Below are 14,170 nucleotides of genomic sequence, written 5' to 3' on the forward strand. Positions count from 1 at the left end.
AATTTACAGTAGTGCAATCAGAAAATCTTTCAAAATGTGGTAAAATAACCTGAACTTCTAATGGAGCCAATATTTCAGTGTCAAAAGTACAGGCATAACATATTATATGTCCATGGCATCATATACCATGACCCTCTGAGCTTCAAGCTAATGACCTGGATGGACACTTTCCTTGATCAGCCTTTGGATATGAGTGCTTGTCTATTCAGATGCAAAGTTATACTTTTATGGCTTCACCAATACATTTTAAAATTAATTTTACTTTTCAAGTTCTTTGCATAATGTGATAAGTAATTTTAATGGCACTGCATTTAATATGAAATAGTATGAATTAAGCAAATGTTGTAACAAGTTTGGCGCTTTTACCAAAAAGGGAACGATTTTATTGCTTAGCCACTCTACTAGTAGCAACTGCTGCCATTGGGGCACACCATTAATGTAGTCAGCAAGGAAAACAATTAATATGGATAAAAAATTCAAAGCTGAACTCCAAAAATCTGGAGGAAAGTAGAAATCTCCTCAAATTACTGTTTATAGTGTCCTTAGCCTCAACATTGGAATTATTCCAACCTGACATGTATGTTGCTACATACCCTATCATGTCACATTCAAGATCCTGAAGCTACACAGTTGCAACTTCATGATCATTCATTCCATGTAGCTTGTGTTACACTTAAATAGGGACCACAAAAGTGTGGGTGTGGTCCATGAAAAATATCCCAAAAGAAAACAGCCTCACTTGTACCCGACAATGATATGTATTAGTTAGGTAAAACTAAGCTAAAACAAGCCTTCACATCAACCTGATACGCTTTCAGCAAGTTGCTATGACTTTTTAAAAATTGTATAAACAGACGTTTCTAGTGACTAACTGACTGATGCCAAGCATAACTCGATAACAGCTAAGGCTACGGGCTTGATTTCACTGTTTGACATCACTTTAGCCGGGCATGTGCCTTTTAGCATACCGCAATATGTACAAACTTACCAGTGTCCTCCTTTGTGTCCCATTCATCTTTGCTGACAGATGATTTGGCAGTAGCATGTGATGGCTTCCCTTTGTAATGGAAATCATTCGTATTTTTCATAGTGGCTACTTTGATTGCAGAGGTGCTATAGTTAAGGGCTGGTAATGGATATCTCACTTTTCAGACGATAATTGACAGCTGGAGCACGCAGCACCATTTTTTCTTTTAATGCAGTATGCGTGGTTCACCAGTCATAATAATTTCATTTTACAAAAAAGTTAACAAACAAGTACACAAAAAAATTTGGAATTTTCAACTAGAGTAGGATCAATAAAAAGTACTGAAACAAGCTGGAGTATATGATATTAAATCACAGTAAAACAATAAGACAATAAGAAGTGTTATGTCCCTACTGTGCATTCTATAATAGTTTTTATCAATGTGCTATGGTCCCTACTGCGGTTGAAAATTCCAAATTTTTTTTGTGTATACTTGTTACATTATCAGTGTACAATAATAATGCATGTGTCTACAGTTGACAAAAGCTAAAATCACACTTTTTACTCATACAATTGTGCCTAATTAATAGTGACAATAACTGAATTGTTTTGGTAATACAAATAGACACAAAGATAGATCCCATCACTTTGCTTTGTGGTATTAAGTGTTTTACCACCGATGGTAGTAGTAATGTTATTATTACCAATGGCAATGGTACCTTCAACCTTGTGTCCCACTGAACCATCCACACCACCCCTAAAGTTATCAGCTGTAAGGCTAGAGAACAGACAGGATCGCACTACCAGTTGAATCCCACTAAGATCTGAGCTAGTCTGCTTTATTTGAAATGTAAAATGTACAGGAAATTGCTCCTTAGGGTATACCTGCAGCACACATAATCCATCCCAATTACTAGATCCTAATTTAGTGATTGTAACCGATGCACCATCACTGCTTGAAGCTATTGTATTTGGAGTAATGTTGGTAGCTACAAAACACTTTTTAGGAGCAACTTCCAAATACTTCCTAGGAACTAGCTGGTTTGGTGGTCCATCATATGTATTTGGCTTGTGGTGATATTCCAAGGCTAACGTATAAAGAACTGGATCAGCCATTTTAGTTGGACGGACTTTCTCAAGTAAATCATCAACAGACATCATTGGGTAACGAATATTGTTGAAAAGCTTTTCAGAACCACTTTTAGATATAGGTCTTTCTTGATTCTTTTGCCATTTCACAAGTGCTAAAAATAATTTTATTTCATCAACATGAAGAGAAGAGCTTTGGCATATGGCAAGAACTATTTCACTTGGAAGACTGTAAAAGCTTGAATTTTCAATGATTTTATCACAGTTTATATATATAAACTCAAGGCACTTTTCAAGTAATGTATTAAACTGTTTAGCATTTGCAACTGTGGCAATGCTACAGCAGTTTTCGACATTTATCATACCAGCAATGAAATCAGCAGATTTGGTCTCCAATGCAGCAATATTAAAAAAGTAAGCAGCTTCCAAGATGTCCAAGCAGTTGTCTGAATTTATTTCAACCTTTCCAGAATACATAAAAATGAGTAAGATTTTAAACATGCTGGTATCTACAGTTGGCAGCTTAATCTCCTTCTGACTACTCTCTTTCATGTTACCATACAACATAGCATGGAACACTGGTGAACCAGCTGCTACTATTACCCTATGAGCACTCACACTACCACCATCAGATGTCTTGAATGTCACATCATGTGTACTGGGGTCTTTCAGCAGTGAAGACAACACAGTGGCACACCAATTTTCATCTTGCAACGTGTCCTTTTTCAACTCTTTGCTGATGATAATCTTTTCTTGCTTAGCCATCTACATATGTATAATAGGTACTAGTAATAGCATGGGTAGCAGTGAAATTTGGGATAATTACCACTCTTGTTGTATTGGAAATGGTAAATTTCACTCGGCCTTGCCTCATGAAATTTATCCCCATTTCCAATACAACACTCGTGGTATTTATCCCAAATTTCACTGCTATACCCATGCTATTCCCAGTTAATACCATACTTGCTGCATATATGCATGCTGTGCATTAGCGTTGCTAAGTACGCAATTTGTCACTATGTACTAAACATGCATCAACACTAATTGGCACTACATTGTTAACATAAATTCTAACCAATGAAATTGCAATTACAACTTTTTCACTGCTACCAGTGAAATACAGGATAAATTTCACTGCTACTATTGAGACTTTTGTATGGGCAGTGAAACAGGTATGGTATTAACTTAGTTAACCAACAGGAGCATAAGTTCAATGTATCCTAATCTGTACACAGCAATATATTTAGGTAACCACCAATTACACATGCATAACAGGCATGTGAAGATAATCCAAATAATTATGTCATACAGTGAATTGTTGACTATTGTTATGGAAAACGATTGACACACTCAAATAGAACAGTCAGGTATACATAGTGACACTTGGGCATAACTGCGTGTTTACTATAACAGCTATTTTAGCTACGAATTGACATAACTATTTATTTATTAGTATCTATCCTAATGGGAACCTGCAAGGAGGCTACTGTAAGCCTGGGAAGCATGCAAGGAGTCAGAAATTTAACCAGCTTTTCTATGGGAAAACATTGTCATTGCGTTTAAACAGTTGCTAAACTTGATTGTTACCATTTCGAAAGTACAAAATTTATTAATAATATCCCAAATCTTGTATCACACATATATGCGTATACACAAATGTGAATCATGCAGCACTTCTGAAAAAAATGGCTGACTGACTTTCTTGAGTGTTTTCTTGGTCTATCAATAACAATCCAGTGGACTTCAAAATGTGACTATTAACTCGAGAAACTTGTCTTTCCAGATAAGAAAACTTTGTGGTGTTACGGAGCAAACCTCCAATAGTGCATGAAGGATCTGGTTATTCCAGAAACAAAACCTTTGTGGGCGTGCCCATTTCAGGGTTAGCACATCATACTATAAAACGCGTGATAGAAGTGGTAACACATTAGAATTGTATGAAGAAAGCCTTTTATAGCATTGAACTGGATCAATCCAGTTGTAGCAGTGAAAGGGATAATAAACCCAATGTTTTAGGTTAATATTAATAAGCTGCAGTTGTGATTGTTCTATTAGAGTAGTACCTTGACTGCTGTATTAGAGTATTTAATGCAGTGGGAGACAAACTGTTACTGAGGGTTTAATAGGTATAATGGATGTTATTTAAATGTATACTACTGAATTACAGTTGTATATAGTTTTAAGGAGTGACATTGATTAATTAAACTGCATGCAATACACAACTACCCAACTAGCCTTTCTTCCACACTAAACCATACGCATAGAAGCAATATATGCAACTAAATGAGATTAGCATTGGTATAAAAGAAATGAAATTCTATATTGTTGGAAAACGATTTGAAGTTTGAAAAGCTAGAATAGCTTTGGAAATTATGTTAGAAACCCCTTGATAAAAATAATGTCTATTAAGCTAAAACTCATCTTATAGGCTATGAAGACTACATATGTAGCATAACCATGTCTACAAAAACAAACCTGTCACCTCAAAATTAATATGTTTTCATGGTATAAGTAACAGTGGATCTTAAAAGCCAACAACATAATAATATTATGTGACTGGATTGACTGGATTTTGAAAACAAAAGATTCCAAATTGCACATTAGAAGCTTCGAGATAAACGGTTTTAAAGAATTCAAGTTGGTATAACTTGCCAAGGATAGCAAGCATGCATATGAAATTTACACAAGAGGTGCATCATCTTTAACCTTTCAACCATTTACAGTACTTGTAGCTGCTTGCAGAGTTTCCCACTAAATAAGATAGAAAATATGAGCAGTTGGACGAGCAAGTAGTATCACAAGTGCTCACAAAGGGGAAGAGGTTGGGGGAGGGGGGGGGGGGCAAGAGATAGACTTCAAAATGGAGGAATACCATGACTGAAGTTTAGAGGCGAGATTACAGGGCTGCGCTGGCTTCTTAGTGACTGATATACAGCAAAATCAACAGAAAAATCATTTGGCTAACATTATCAGGCTATCCACTAGTAAACCACTGATTCTTGCCAAACCAGGCCCTTCACAAGGCCTGAACATGCCATTCGAGCTCTCCACACCACCCAGAAAAGACATCTATTAAAACCAGCCTCGAGTAGTTTAAGTAGTACTAAGGGTCAAAACTTAGTGGTATGATAATAGTGTAGCCATCCTCTGGTGGTGTTCCGTATATAGTTTGATTTTGCCTGATGTCCAATTTGGATTGGTTTTGTAAAATCTGGTTACATACAAATTTATAACCTTGTGACATGATTGTATGTACTTTGCTATTGTCATAGAACACTACAAACACACAGACACATTCACCCACACATTTGCATCCAATAATTATCTTAGGTAAATACATTTACTAGGCTGCAAATTGAGGCCCTTCCTCTACATGTCAGTATCACATCTTATTGATGAGTGATGACTGATGAAAACACAATCATATTAGACACACAATCCGCATGTAGTTTCAGTATATAATTGGTGACGTAATTAAAAATAATTATTTCACAATATACATGCACACACACACAAAGTAAAGCCTACGGCAGCCGTGAGCTATTGCCACCCAGTGGACCAGCTATGGAAAACCTGTGCGCTTGAGTCTTGTGCAGGCAAATCCTCCTGGGACAGGGTTAGTAATCCATAGGAGGACTGTCTAGGTCTCACAGAGAAAGGTTGCGGAACTCGAACTTACACAAAGACCCCAATGAGACAAGGACAGTTGGGAATTTGCTTTCCCAGTAAACAGCAGGTAGACAAAGACACAGTCCAGGATCTGAAAAACTGTCAGTTCGCATTCACCTGAGCCCTCGTTTCTTGTTAACAACTCTTGTTACATGAGCCAGCTTCCAAACATATAGTAGGCCATTTAAACACTGGAACTGTTTATTTAAAAAGCGCTTTGGTACAGGCAGGCCTTAAAAATATCCCGTGCAGTAGTATGGATGATTCAGACATGCAAACATGTTTACAACATGAAAACATATTTGTTCCAGTACAAAACCATTGGGAGTGAACATATGTATGTTCACCTCTTTTATGTTACTATACTTGGCGTGAACATGTACTGATTATAGATAAGGCAACAATACTACTGCTGGTGACAAGTAAAGTCTCATTTGTGATAAATTCTACTACTCTTATAGTTGAAGGGAAATATAAAACACACTATATTTGTTATCCAACAAAATTTCTAATTCTTAATGACCGACATTTTCTTATCATCTGGCCAGGGGAAACTAAACAATCAATAGGAGTATTGAACTCAGTCAGGCCAAGTGTAACAAGTCAACTGCACTAAGGGAGTGGATAGACACTAGGCTAATACCAACACAGAACAATCGGCATGCAATAAGTACGTAGCCACATTCAACCCATTTGCATGTAAACTGACCTAGTGCTATGTAATCAATGAGCAAGAAAAGATGCATACTTGCGATGAGAGTGTAAGGGAGGTTGAGAGGGAAATGTTTCTTGTTTTTTTCTGCTTGTGGCACTGGCTATCTGCTACATACCACAGTGTATAAGAAGCTGGCTTCCATGTTGGCTGACAAACAGGATATGAATTAGTCACTGTTTGTTTTGGTTGTATAAGATGTAGTTATAGGCTTTGCTTTTGTGTCTTTAGGTCTGCAGTCATGTTCTTGAGGGGATATCAATCTTCTGTGCATTATCCTGTAACAGCCATCAATCTGGGCTAACTGCTGACACCATCGTATAGCTTTGTTTTACAGTGGCTGGCATTATCCAACTTTCTAGCACTTGACATCCAGCGGTACTGGGGGGGCATTCCATCTAGCCAAAAAACACATTTGCAAACTGAATCACATCCAATGCATGAAGAACTATAATACACACTGAATCCCTGATACATCAACAAAAGTATTAAATCACAACAATGTACATGTGTGGCTTCACTACTCGGTGAAGCCGCCTTGCTGAAAATTTTTAGGAATTACAAATATCCACTAAGCACAAAATATATCCAGAGGTTACTTGAAGCAATTTCTTCTGATTCATGAGCCCAGAAGAAATTGCATGCTTCAAGTAACCTACACTCCACTGTCAGCATTTGAATGCTATTGATCAAACATTGTCTCTTTACAGTTCAGAGTGAAAGGTGAAGGACCATAACAAATAATGCTTCCTCAAAATACTCTCATGGCTTGTAAGACGCATGTACCTAGCACAATCCAATAGCTGGTAATCAAGCGGTTGTACAAATGTATCAATTGCACATTATCCATTTTTGACTTGTGTGACCATATGTATTTGTTAGATTATGTTGGCTTCACACCACACTCCATTTTTGAAGCTCTGCATCATTTCTACAGTCAAACATTTACTCAATCTTTGTCTATCCTCCAAAAGGTGTGGAGAGTTCACGGAGTTTTACTAATAACATAGCACTGTAAGGTGCACACAGACACTAAATCAGAAGGAATACATAATCATATTTGTCAATATATGTCTATTTTGGAACATTGGAAGAGTAGCCAAGAACACCTCACCTTTCTGTGACAGAATTGTAGTTAAAAAGCTATTGAATCATGTGTGTGGCATGTGGATTGCAGAAGAGAAGATAGCAAATCACGGAGCTACATTTTCATCTACAATTCATGCTAACCTTTGACAAAAAAAGGAAGTGCTCACATGAAAAGTTAGAACATATACCTTTGAATTCTAATAAAACCATCTAGCTGTGAGCATCTTGCCAAAAGTATAGCTTTAAGCAACCACCTAACTACAGACAAATATATACTCTCCCACACAGGATAGTATGCTACACAACAACTTGTGTCCTGGTATCATAGTGATACCTTTTATTGATTTGTAGTTAACACTGTAACTGGGCAAGCATCTGAAGAGCAAATAACGCTACGCTACACAGCAGCTTGTGTTTTTGCATGCACGAGTTGCCTCATCACTTCTGTCAGTCTTGAGATCCATTCTTAGTGAATACAACTAAAATTTGAGGGCTATACTAATGTGCACTACTTTTGTCACAATTTTAGAACAGTGAATCAACTTGATTGCAATTGTTGTTTGGCACTTGGTAAATTGATGACCACACATGCACATGTTCACTTTGCTTTATGTAAGGCCACTTATTGTAATTTCATGTTTCAGATCAGAAACTCAGCCTAAAACAATGCAGTTGGGCAGCTCATTATTCATTTATAATCTTACATGCACCTGACTGTTTTATTAGAGTTAGCTGAATGCTCTATTACAGTATCTAGATCTGTCATAAATCATTATCAAGAAGTGAAAGTTTTAAATTTATTCTCCTGACGTTGTTGGTCTTCAGTCCATCTAGCCTACCTTTCTCTATGGCTAGCTATGTAAGCAAGTTCATTTATCACACAGCACAGAGTACTGTACATTAGGGATCATGCAGAACTGGGCTTTCTTACCCAAAAATATCACCCTAAAACGAGCCTCAAATTTCCTTCATAACAGCTTGGCAGTATTGGCTAGGCACAGCCAAGCCCAAAATTGGCAAGCCCAAAATTGGCAAGCCCAAAATTGGCAAGCCCAAAATTGGCAAGCCCAAAATTGGCAACCCCAAACTCTTCCAAAAAGTTTCTATGGAATATTAAAAAATATATATTTAACAGAATTTTATGCTGACTAACCAACTGATGCCTTTACCAAAGTATAACTCAACAATGGATAAGGCTACAGGCTTGATTTCTTTACTGTTTGACGTCACTTTATCCCGAGATGTGCCTTTTCGCCAACTGTAGTATGTAGCTACAATGCACACAGTATGGACTTGCCTTTATCCTCCTTTGTGTTCTAACAACTGGATCAGCGTTGAAACTGGGTCGGGTCATGGGTCACATTTTGTCCGGATCAGACCTGCTTTAAAAATTATCTGGGTCTGACCTGGATTGGCGAAGCTAATTGTTTAGTTGGACAGTTCGGAAGTGTATAAATGCGTCATAGTCAAGCCCTGATGTAACTCAGCTTCTTTCGCAAGCCACACCCACTTATTGGACGACTGCCTGCAACCATGCATGCAGCCACGCCCATTTATCGGTGACATTAAAGTCCACAGGTTTGCACAAAACCATGCTCATAGCTGCCTGCTGGTTTATGTGGAGCCAAGCCCACTAATCAATTGTTGTATGAAATAGGTCAAGGACAGTTTCTTTCGTGAGCCACACCCACTTTATATCGGGAGTGTGTCATACTTTTTAAATTATGGTGTGTTAGGTATGCACAAAGCTACACCTACTTGCAGGAGATGTATCTTGCTTTTTGCAAACTTATGTGGAATTGTACCCACTGACTACCATCGTTAAGTATAGACACCCTCGTGCTTAACATGCTAGTTGGCACTCAAAACATAGCAGTTGGCGCACGCCTCACCTAAATTAATCCGAGTCACATCCGGGTCAAATCCAGGTCAGCGGATCATCCGGGTCAACAGTAGTGACCCAGTTTCAATGCCGAACTGGATTGATTGCAGAGATACTTTTCTTCATTTGTAACACTGTGTGACAGGCAAAGCATAGCTCAAAATAAAGCGTAATGGCCACCTACCTTTCCATTACGTAATTGATTGTTGGGGTGCACCTTCTGATACAAAATTACTTTTAGGAAATTATTTCTTTTAGTCTGGTATGCACTGGTTTACTTGGCATAATTATGTTATAAAAAAGAAAACAAACAAGTAGAAGGAAAAAAATAGCTGGATTAGGGATCAAAGGAATAAACTAGTGAAACAAGGGAATAACTAAAAAGTGGTGAAACATGGGAGGTTGCCTCTACCTGCAGATATACTAGTGGATATTTAATCCCTACTTCAGTCAAGGGTATAGACTGAAGTTTAGGGATTTAATGAGTCCTTGTTATTAGGGTTAAGTAATCCTAAGGCTGCAGCACAAGTTGCTGTCAGACCTTCAGTGCTGGTTACTGTAAAGTGTTAATGATAATAAATACTTTAGGTTTAAAGAAGAAAATCCATTCCTCCTGGAGGAAGACTGAGTGTGGCCCCGACTAGACATTGGGTGACCTACAGTTTGAATCCTGGGGTTGGAGGGTTTTTTTTCCTTACTTTGGCCCATTTTCTGTTACACCTTATTAGCTATAAGTTGTTGAAGTCTAAGGCTGTAGCACAAGTTGCTGTCAGACCTTCAGTGTAAAGTGTTAACAATAAAAATAATGTCTACTAGAGATGCAACAATATATCGATATATCGTATCGTTTTAAGACAATTAATATCGCTGTATCGATACAAAATCAAACCGTATCGATATGTGATATATCGACATGTCGTGGCTTGTTAACATGTCTGACAATCAAATTATTGTACATTGTGGTTAAACTGAGTAGTATGTAATGCTTCTCAAAGAAAAGTTAGCTCATTTATTTCTCTTAAAAAACAAATAACAACATTAACAAACAACATAGACCATTGCTTAGACTCCACTTTGTATCGCACAATATATCGCTGTATTGTGATACACCAGAGGCAATATATCGATACGTCAATACACTGTATCGTTGCATCTCTAATGTCTACTAGTAGCTATATCTGCGGGTATAGGCAACCTCCCTTGTTTCATTACTTTTTTTCTTCGATCCCTAATCTAACTTAAAATTCCTAACTTTCCCTTCTACTTGTAACTCTTATACAATCATTAAACATTGAGATAATGAAATAATTGTCAAAGGTAGGCGGTGAGACATAGCAACGCAGGTGATGGATCTGAAACATAAACAATAAGTGGCCTAACTCTTACACATGGGGGTTGTGGTATGTCTGATTACATCATTCACAATGTAAGCAATCAGACTTCATAGCCCCACCGTTGATAAAAAAATTGTTATGCATGACACCTCATTAGCTATATGTAACTACCTGAAAATTAGGCGGTACTGGTATGGCTGGCAGTGCCTGGCCAGCAACTCCTTTGAAATTTCATACAGCCTCTTTGAAATCTTGTTGAAATCTAAAAATCTTGAAAAATTATTGCAAAATTCTGTATATTTAATGTATACTTTTGTATATTCAGCATTACATATGCATTAATCTGGAACTTTCATATGGCTTCTAGAGATTACTCCAAGTTTATGTACATTTCCGCATACTAAGCGTCTCATGATCAAATTATTCTGGATACCACAAAAATTTTGCTCTGAAATTTTGACATCTTGCCCTGCAATCGAAGGGTCATTTACCTACAAAATTCATCGACGATATTTTGAAATATGGAAATTTGCCAACTCAAATTTCTAATTTCTGGATAAATTTCTATCAAATTTCTATCAAATTTCTGTCTTGGAAATTCTTGGGTGCTACGAAGTTGTAGATTGAGTTGCAGTATAGATTCTGTGTCTTAGGCTAATGTATTAGATGAGCTGTGATTTCAACATGGGTTCAAGCCTACCCGAGCGGTCTGGTCAGCCGTCATGACTCTATTGCGGTTGGGGCGAAGGTGCCAGTGCATGTGACCTCTCAGCCTTTTTCAACCTTTGACAAGTGACTTAGCGACGATATTTCAGTACTTTTCGATTGTGGGTTGGAAGCTTTTACCCTTGACCGTTGAATTAACACAATATTGGTGGCCTTGACCTTTGACTTAGACTGTGGTTGCAGATCTACCTACAGTGAGTGCCTGTATGTCACCCCCTTGCGTAGTCATCAACGACATTTCTGGAAGCCTTGCCGGCAATAAAATCTTTGAAATCTGGGGAAAAGTTGAAGATTTGAAGGATTTTCACAAGTTGCAAACCCCTCAGGCGGTGGTGGTTAGCAGTGTGGGTAGGATGGTATCTGACTGGCCATATTGAAAATAGCCATTGGGATTTCGAACTAATAAAATTTACTGAATTTAGCGGAATTCCGCATATCTACAGACATGATAAGGTAAAAAACACACAAGAAACCCACTAAAAGTTGGCTTGGGAAACATGGTGTCTGTTTATATGGGCCTACAGAAACTAGAACAAAGCCATTCTAAACCAAGTTACTCATGCGGCACTATTCTCGAAGCGGCTCTCCTTAACTTTTGTCTTTAAACTAAATGGCCCGCTCTAGGGCAACAACTCTTCGTACACAATGTTCCGGGCCGTTTTTTGTGTTTAAACTACTTAAGTTTAAGGTGAATTCCCTAACGGGTGAATCCCACAATAGTGACAATGCACTACGCATTGGGCAAAGTGACAAACCGGGTTCAGAAACTGTGCTGGGCCCACGTATCCGCTGCAGCTACAGCCATGAAAATAAGGTGTATTCTTTAGAGGTAGGTGAGTAATTAGCAGACTGTTTTTTGTGGGTACCACTACGTAATGTTGTGGGCGCTTCAAAAATACACGAAAATCACTGTGTTTTTACACCATTTTAAGCATTTTACTGAGGGGTCCGACACCACCCAAAAGTCGCATGTAAGATTCTGAATCTTGCCGTTTCTTTTGTAAAGATTCCAGATTCCAAATTTGGAAATTTACATAGCTAGCAACACATATAATTATTAACATTTTCTGTGCATTCAGCTGGCTTCCAGGCTAATTGGATCATTGGGAAGGCCTGTACAAACATGTCGAGACATGTACACTGTGCTCGCAGTCTAAGCTGATTGCAACACAGCACACGAGATAATATACAGTCTCGTATACAGTATAATTTACTAGAAATATGCGGAAATAATCGGACTTATAGAACATTTGTCGAGATTCCAGATTCCAAATTTTTGCCCAATTTACAGACTCCATTGTGGGATTCCAAGTGATTTGCGTCGAATTCCAGTTGGTGTCGGACCCCCCGAATTTTACGTACTTTTGGGGGCGTGTCCCTAAATTAAATATAAATGCATCAATTTTTAACCAAATAAATTTAATATGCGCCAGCAGGGATAAACAACACTAGCTAAACAACAACACTGGCCATGGAAAAGTACTAAAACTTCATCAGCAATTAGACAATTTTCAAATAAACGTATCGTCTAAAGATGCTTATAGCTGTGGAATTAATGGCGTGGCACCCGGGCTGTATGGTGGCACTAAGGAGGAACCCAGCTAGGCCGTGAAGGATACGCATTATACTAAACGTATGTACAAATCAAACTGACCTCCTTAATGAAAACGTATGCACAAATCAAACTGACCTCCTTAATGAAACACACCGGAGTACCTCCTGAAGTAGATCTACGTACGCTCAACAAGAAAACTTCTTTTGCCGTGGGCGGTTCGCTCTCGTGATCAGTTGTCACGTGTCAGCCATGTGTAAATAGTGTGCCTTTTTAATAGTACATGCAGTGATTTTTCTTTCCTACCTGACCAGCACCCCTAGCACTAGAGAGTGCTATATAGACAAATACTGGAATCAATTTGAGCTGGCCCCTCAGCTAGTGCAAGATCAAAATAATGCTCCTAGTGAAAGTGGATAGCTAGCCCTGAGTCTCAAGCACATGCAAACAGAGACTGACAATTAGTACTTCTGGACAAGAAGAGGGAAATCTTTTGTAAAACACAGCAGCAGCATGATCCATACCACCAAAGCTACAGGAGAATAATGCATTACTTGCACTTTTATTTTTTTCGCATCAAAATCATGTCGATAAAGTGAGGATATAGTTACTTGTGTATGATGGAGCATTAGCATTGAACACCAAAACACTTTGACACTATAGAGATCAAAAATTCCTTTTGACATTTATGGCTACATCTCCAGAATCCTGCAGCAGAATTCTAAACATCTCCACTGATCCCTATAGTATTAATTTTAGTAGTTGCAAATAATTATGTCAGAATAAACCTTTGATTAATCATAGTGCAAAAAAGACATAAGTTGCTGCTGTTCTGAACTTGCCACAACAACTTCCCTTCATACCGACAGTGCCATCAGCAAGTGTCAGGTAGCATTATAATAGTGCGTTGCAAGGGGTTAATTAGTTCAGTTTTGGTTTCTCCTTCACCCAGTAGGATCTATGGTTTTATTAGCTTACTCATTATTAAATTACATTGATGAGGTAGAAACTATAGGGGGAACTTTTGTCCACTAAAATTTCTGACTTCCCCTAAAATGTTAAGAAACAACTATTATACTGTTAAGCTTGTTTTTTAAAAGTGATTGATTACTATTCACCGTCACTATTATGGATCTTTGTAAATTAGTTT

At 37.9% G+C, this 14,170-nt stretch overlaps 1 protein-coding gene across 5 annotated transcripts; it reads right to left on the bottom strand.

The window, feature by feature from the left end:
- Window positions 1-1,039: 1,039 nt before the first annotated feature.
- On the bottom strand, window positions 1,040-13,256 carry LOC136241130 (BTB/POZ domain-containing protein 9-like). 5 transcript variants are annotated; one of them, XM_066032301.1, is made up of 3 exons: window positions 13,159-13,244; window positions 10,914-11,004; window positions 1,042-2,821 (listed from the first exon to the last, which is right to left on the bottom strand). In XM_066032301.1, exon 3 carries the CDS (start codon window positions 2,819-2,821, stop codon window positions 1,547-1,549), a length of 1,275 nt encoding a protein of 424 aa, XP_065888373.1. In that variant the 5' UTR covers window positions 10,914-11,004; window positions 13,159-13,244; the 3' UTR covers window positions 1,042-1,546. The 5 variants fall into 5 exon arrangements, with proteins under 5 accessions (XP_065888375.1, XP_065888373.1, XP_065888374.1 ...); XM_066032302.1 differs by having other exon boundaries at window positions 10,914-11,012; window positions 13,123-13,221; XM_066032299.1 differs by having other exon boundaries at window positions 1,043-2,821; window positions 10,914-11,012; window positions 13,159-13,256.
- Between the last annotated feature and the right edge of the window lie 914 nt (window positions 13,257-14,170).

This window comes from Dysidea avara, chromosome 12, assembly GCF_963678975.1.
Source record: "Dysidea avara chromosome 12, odDysAvar1.4, whole genome shotgun sequence".
NCBI classification, from domain to species: domain Eukaryota; kingdom Metazoa; phylum Porifera; class Demospongiae; order Dictyoceratida; family Dysideidae; genus Dysidea; species Dysidea avara.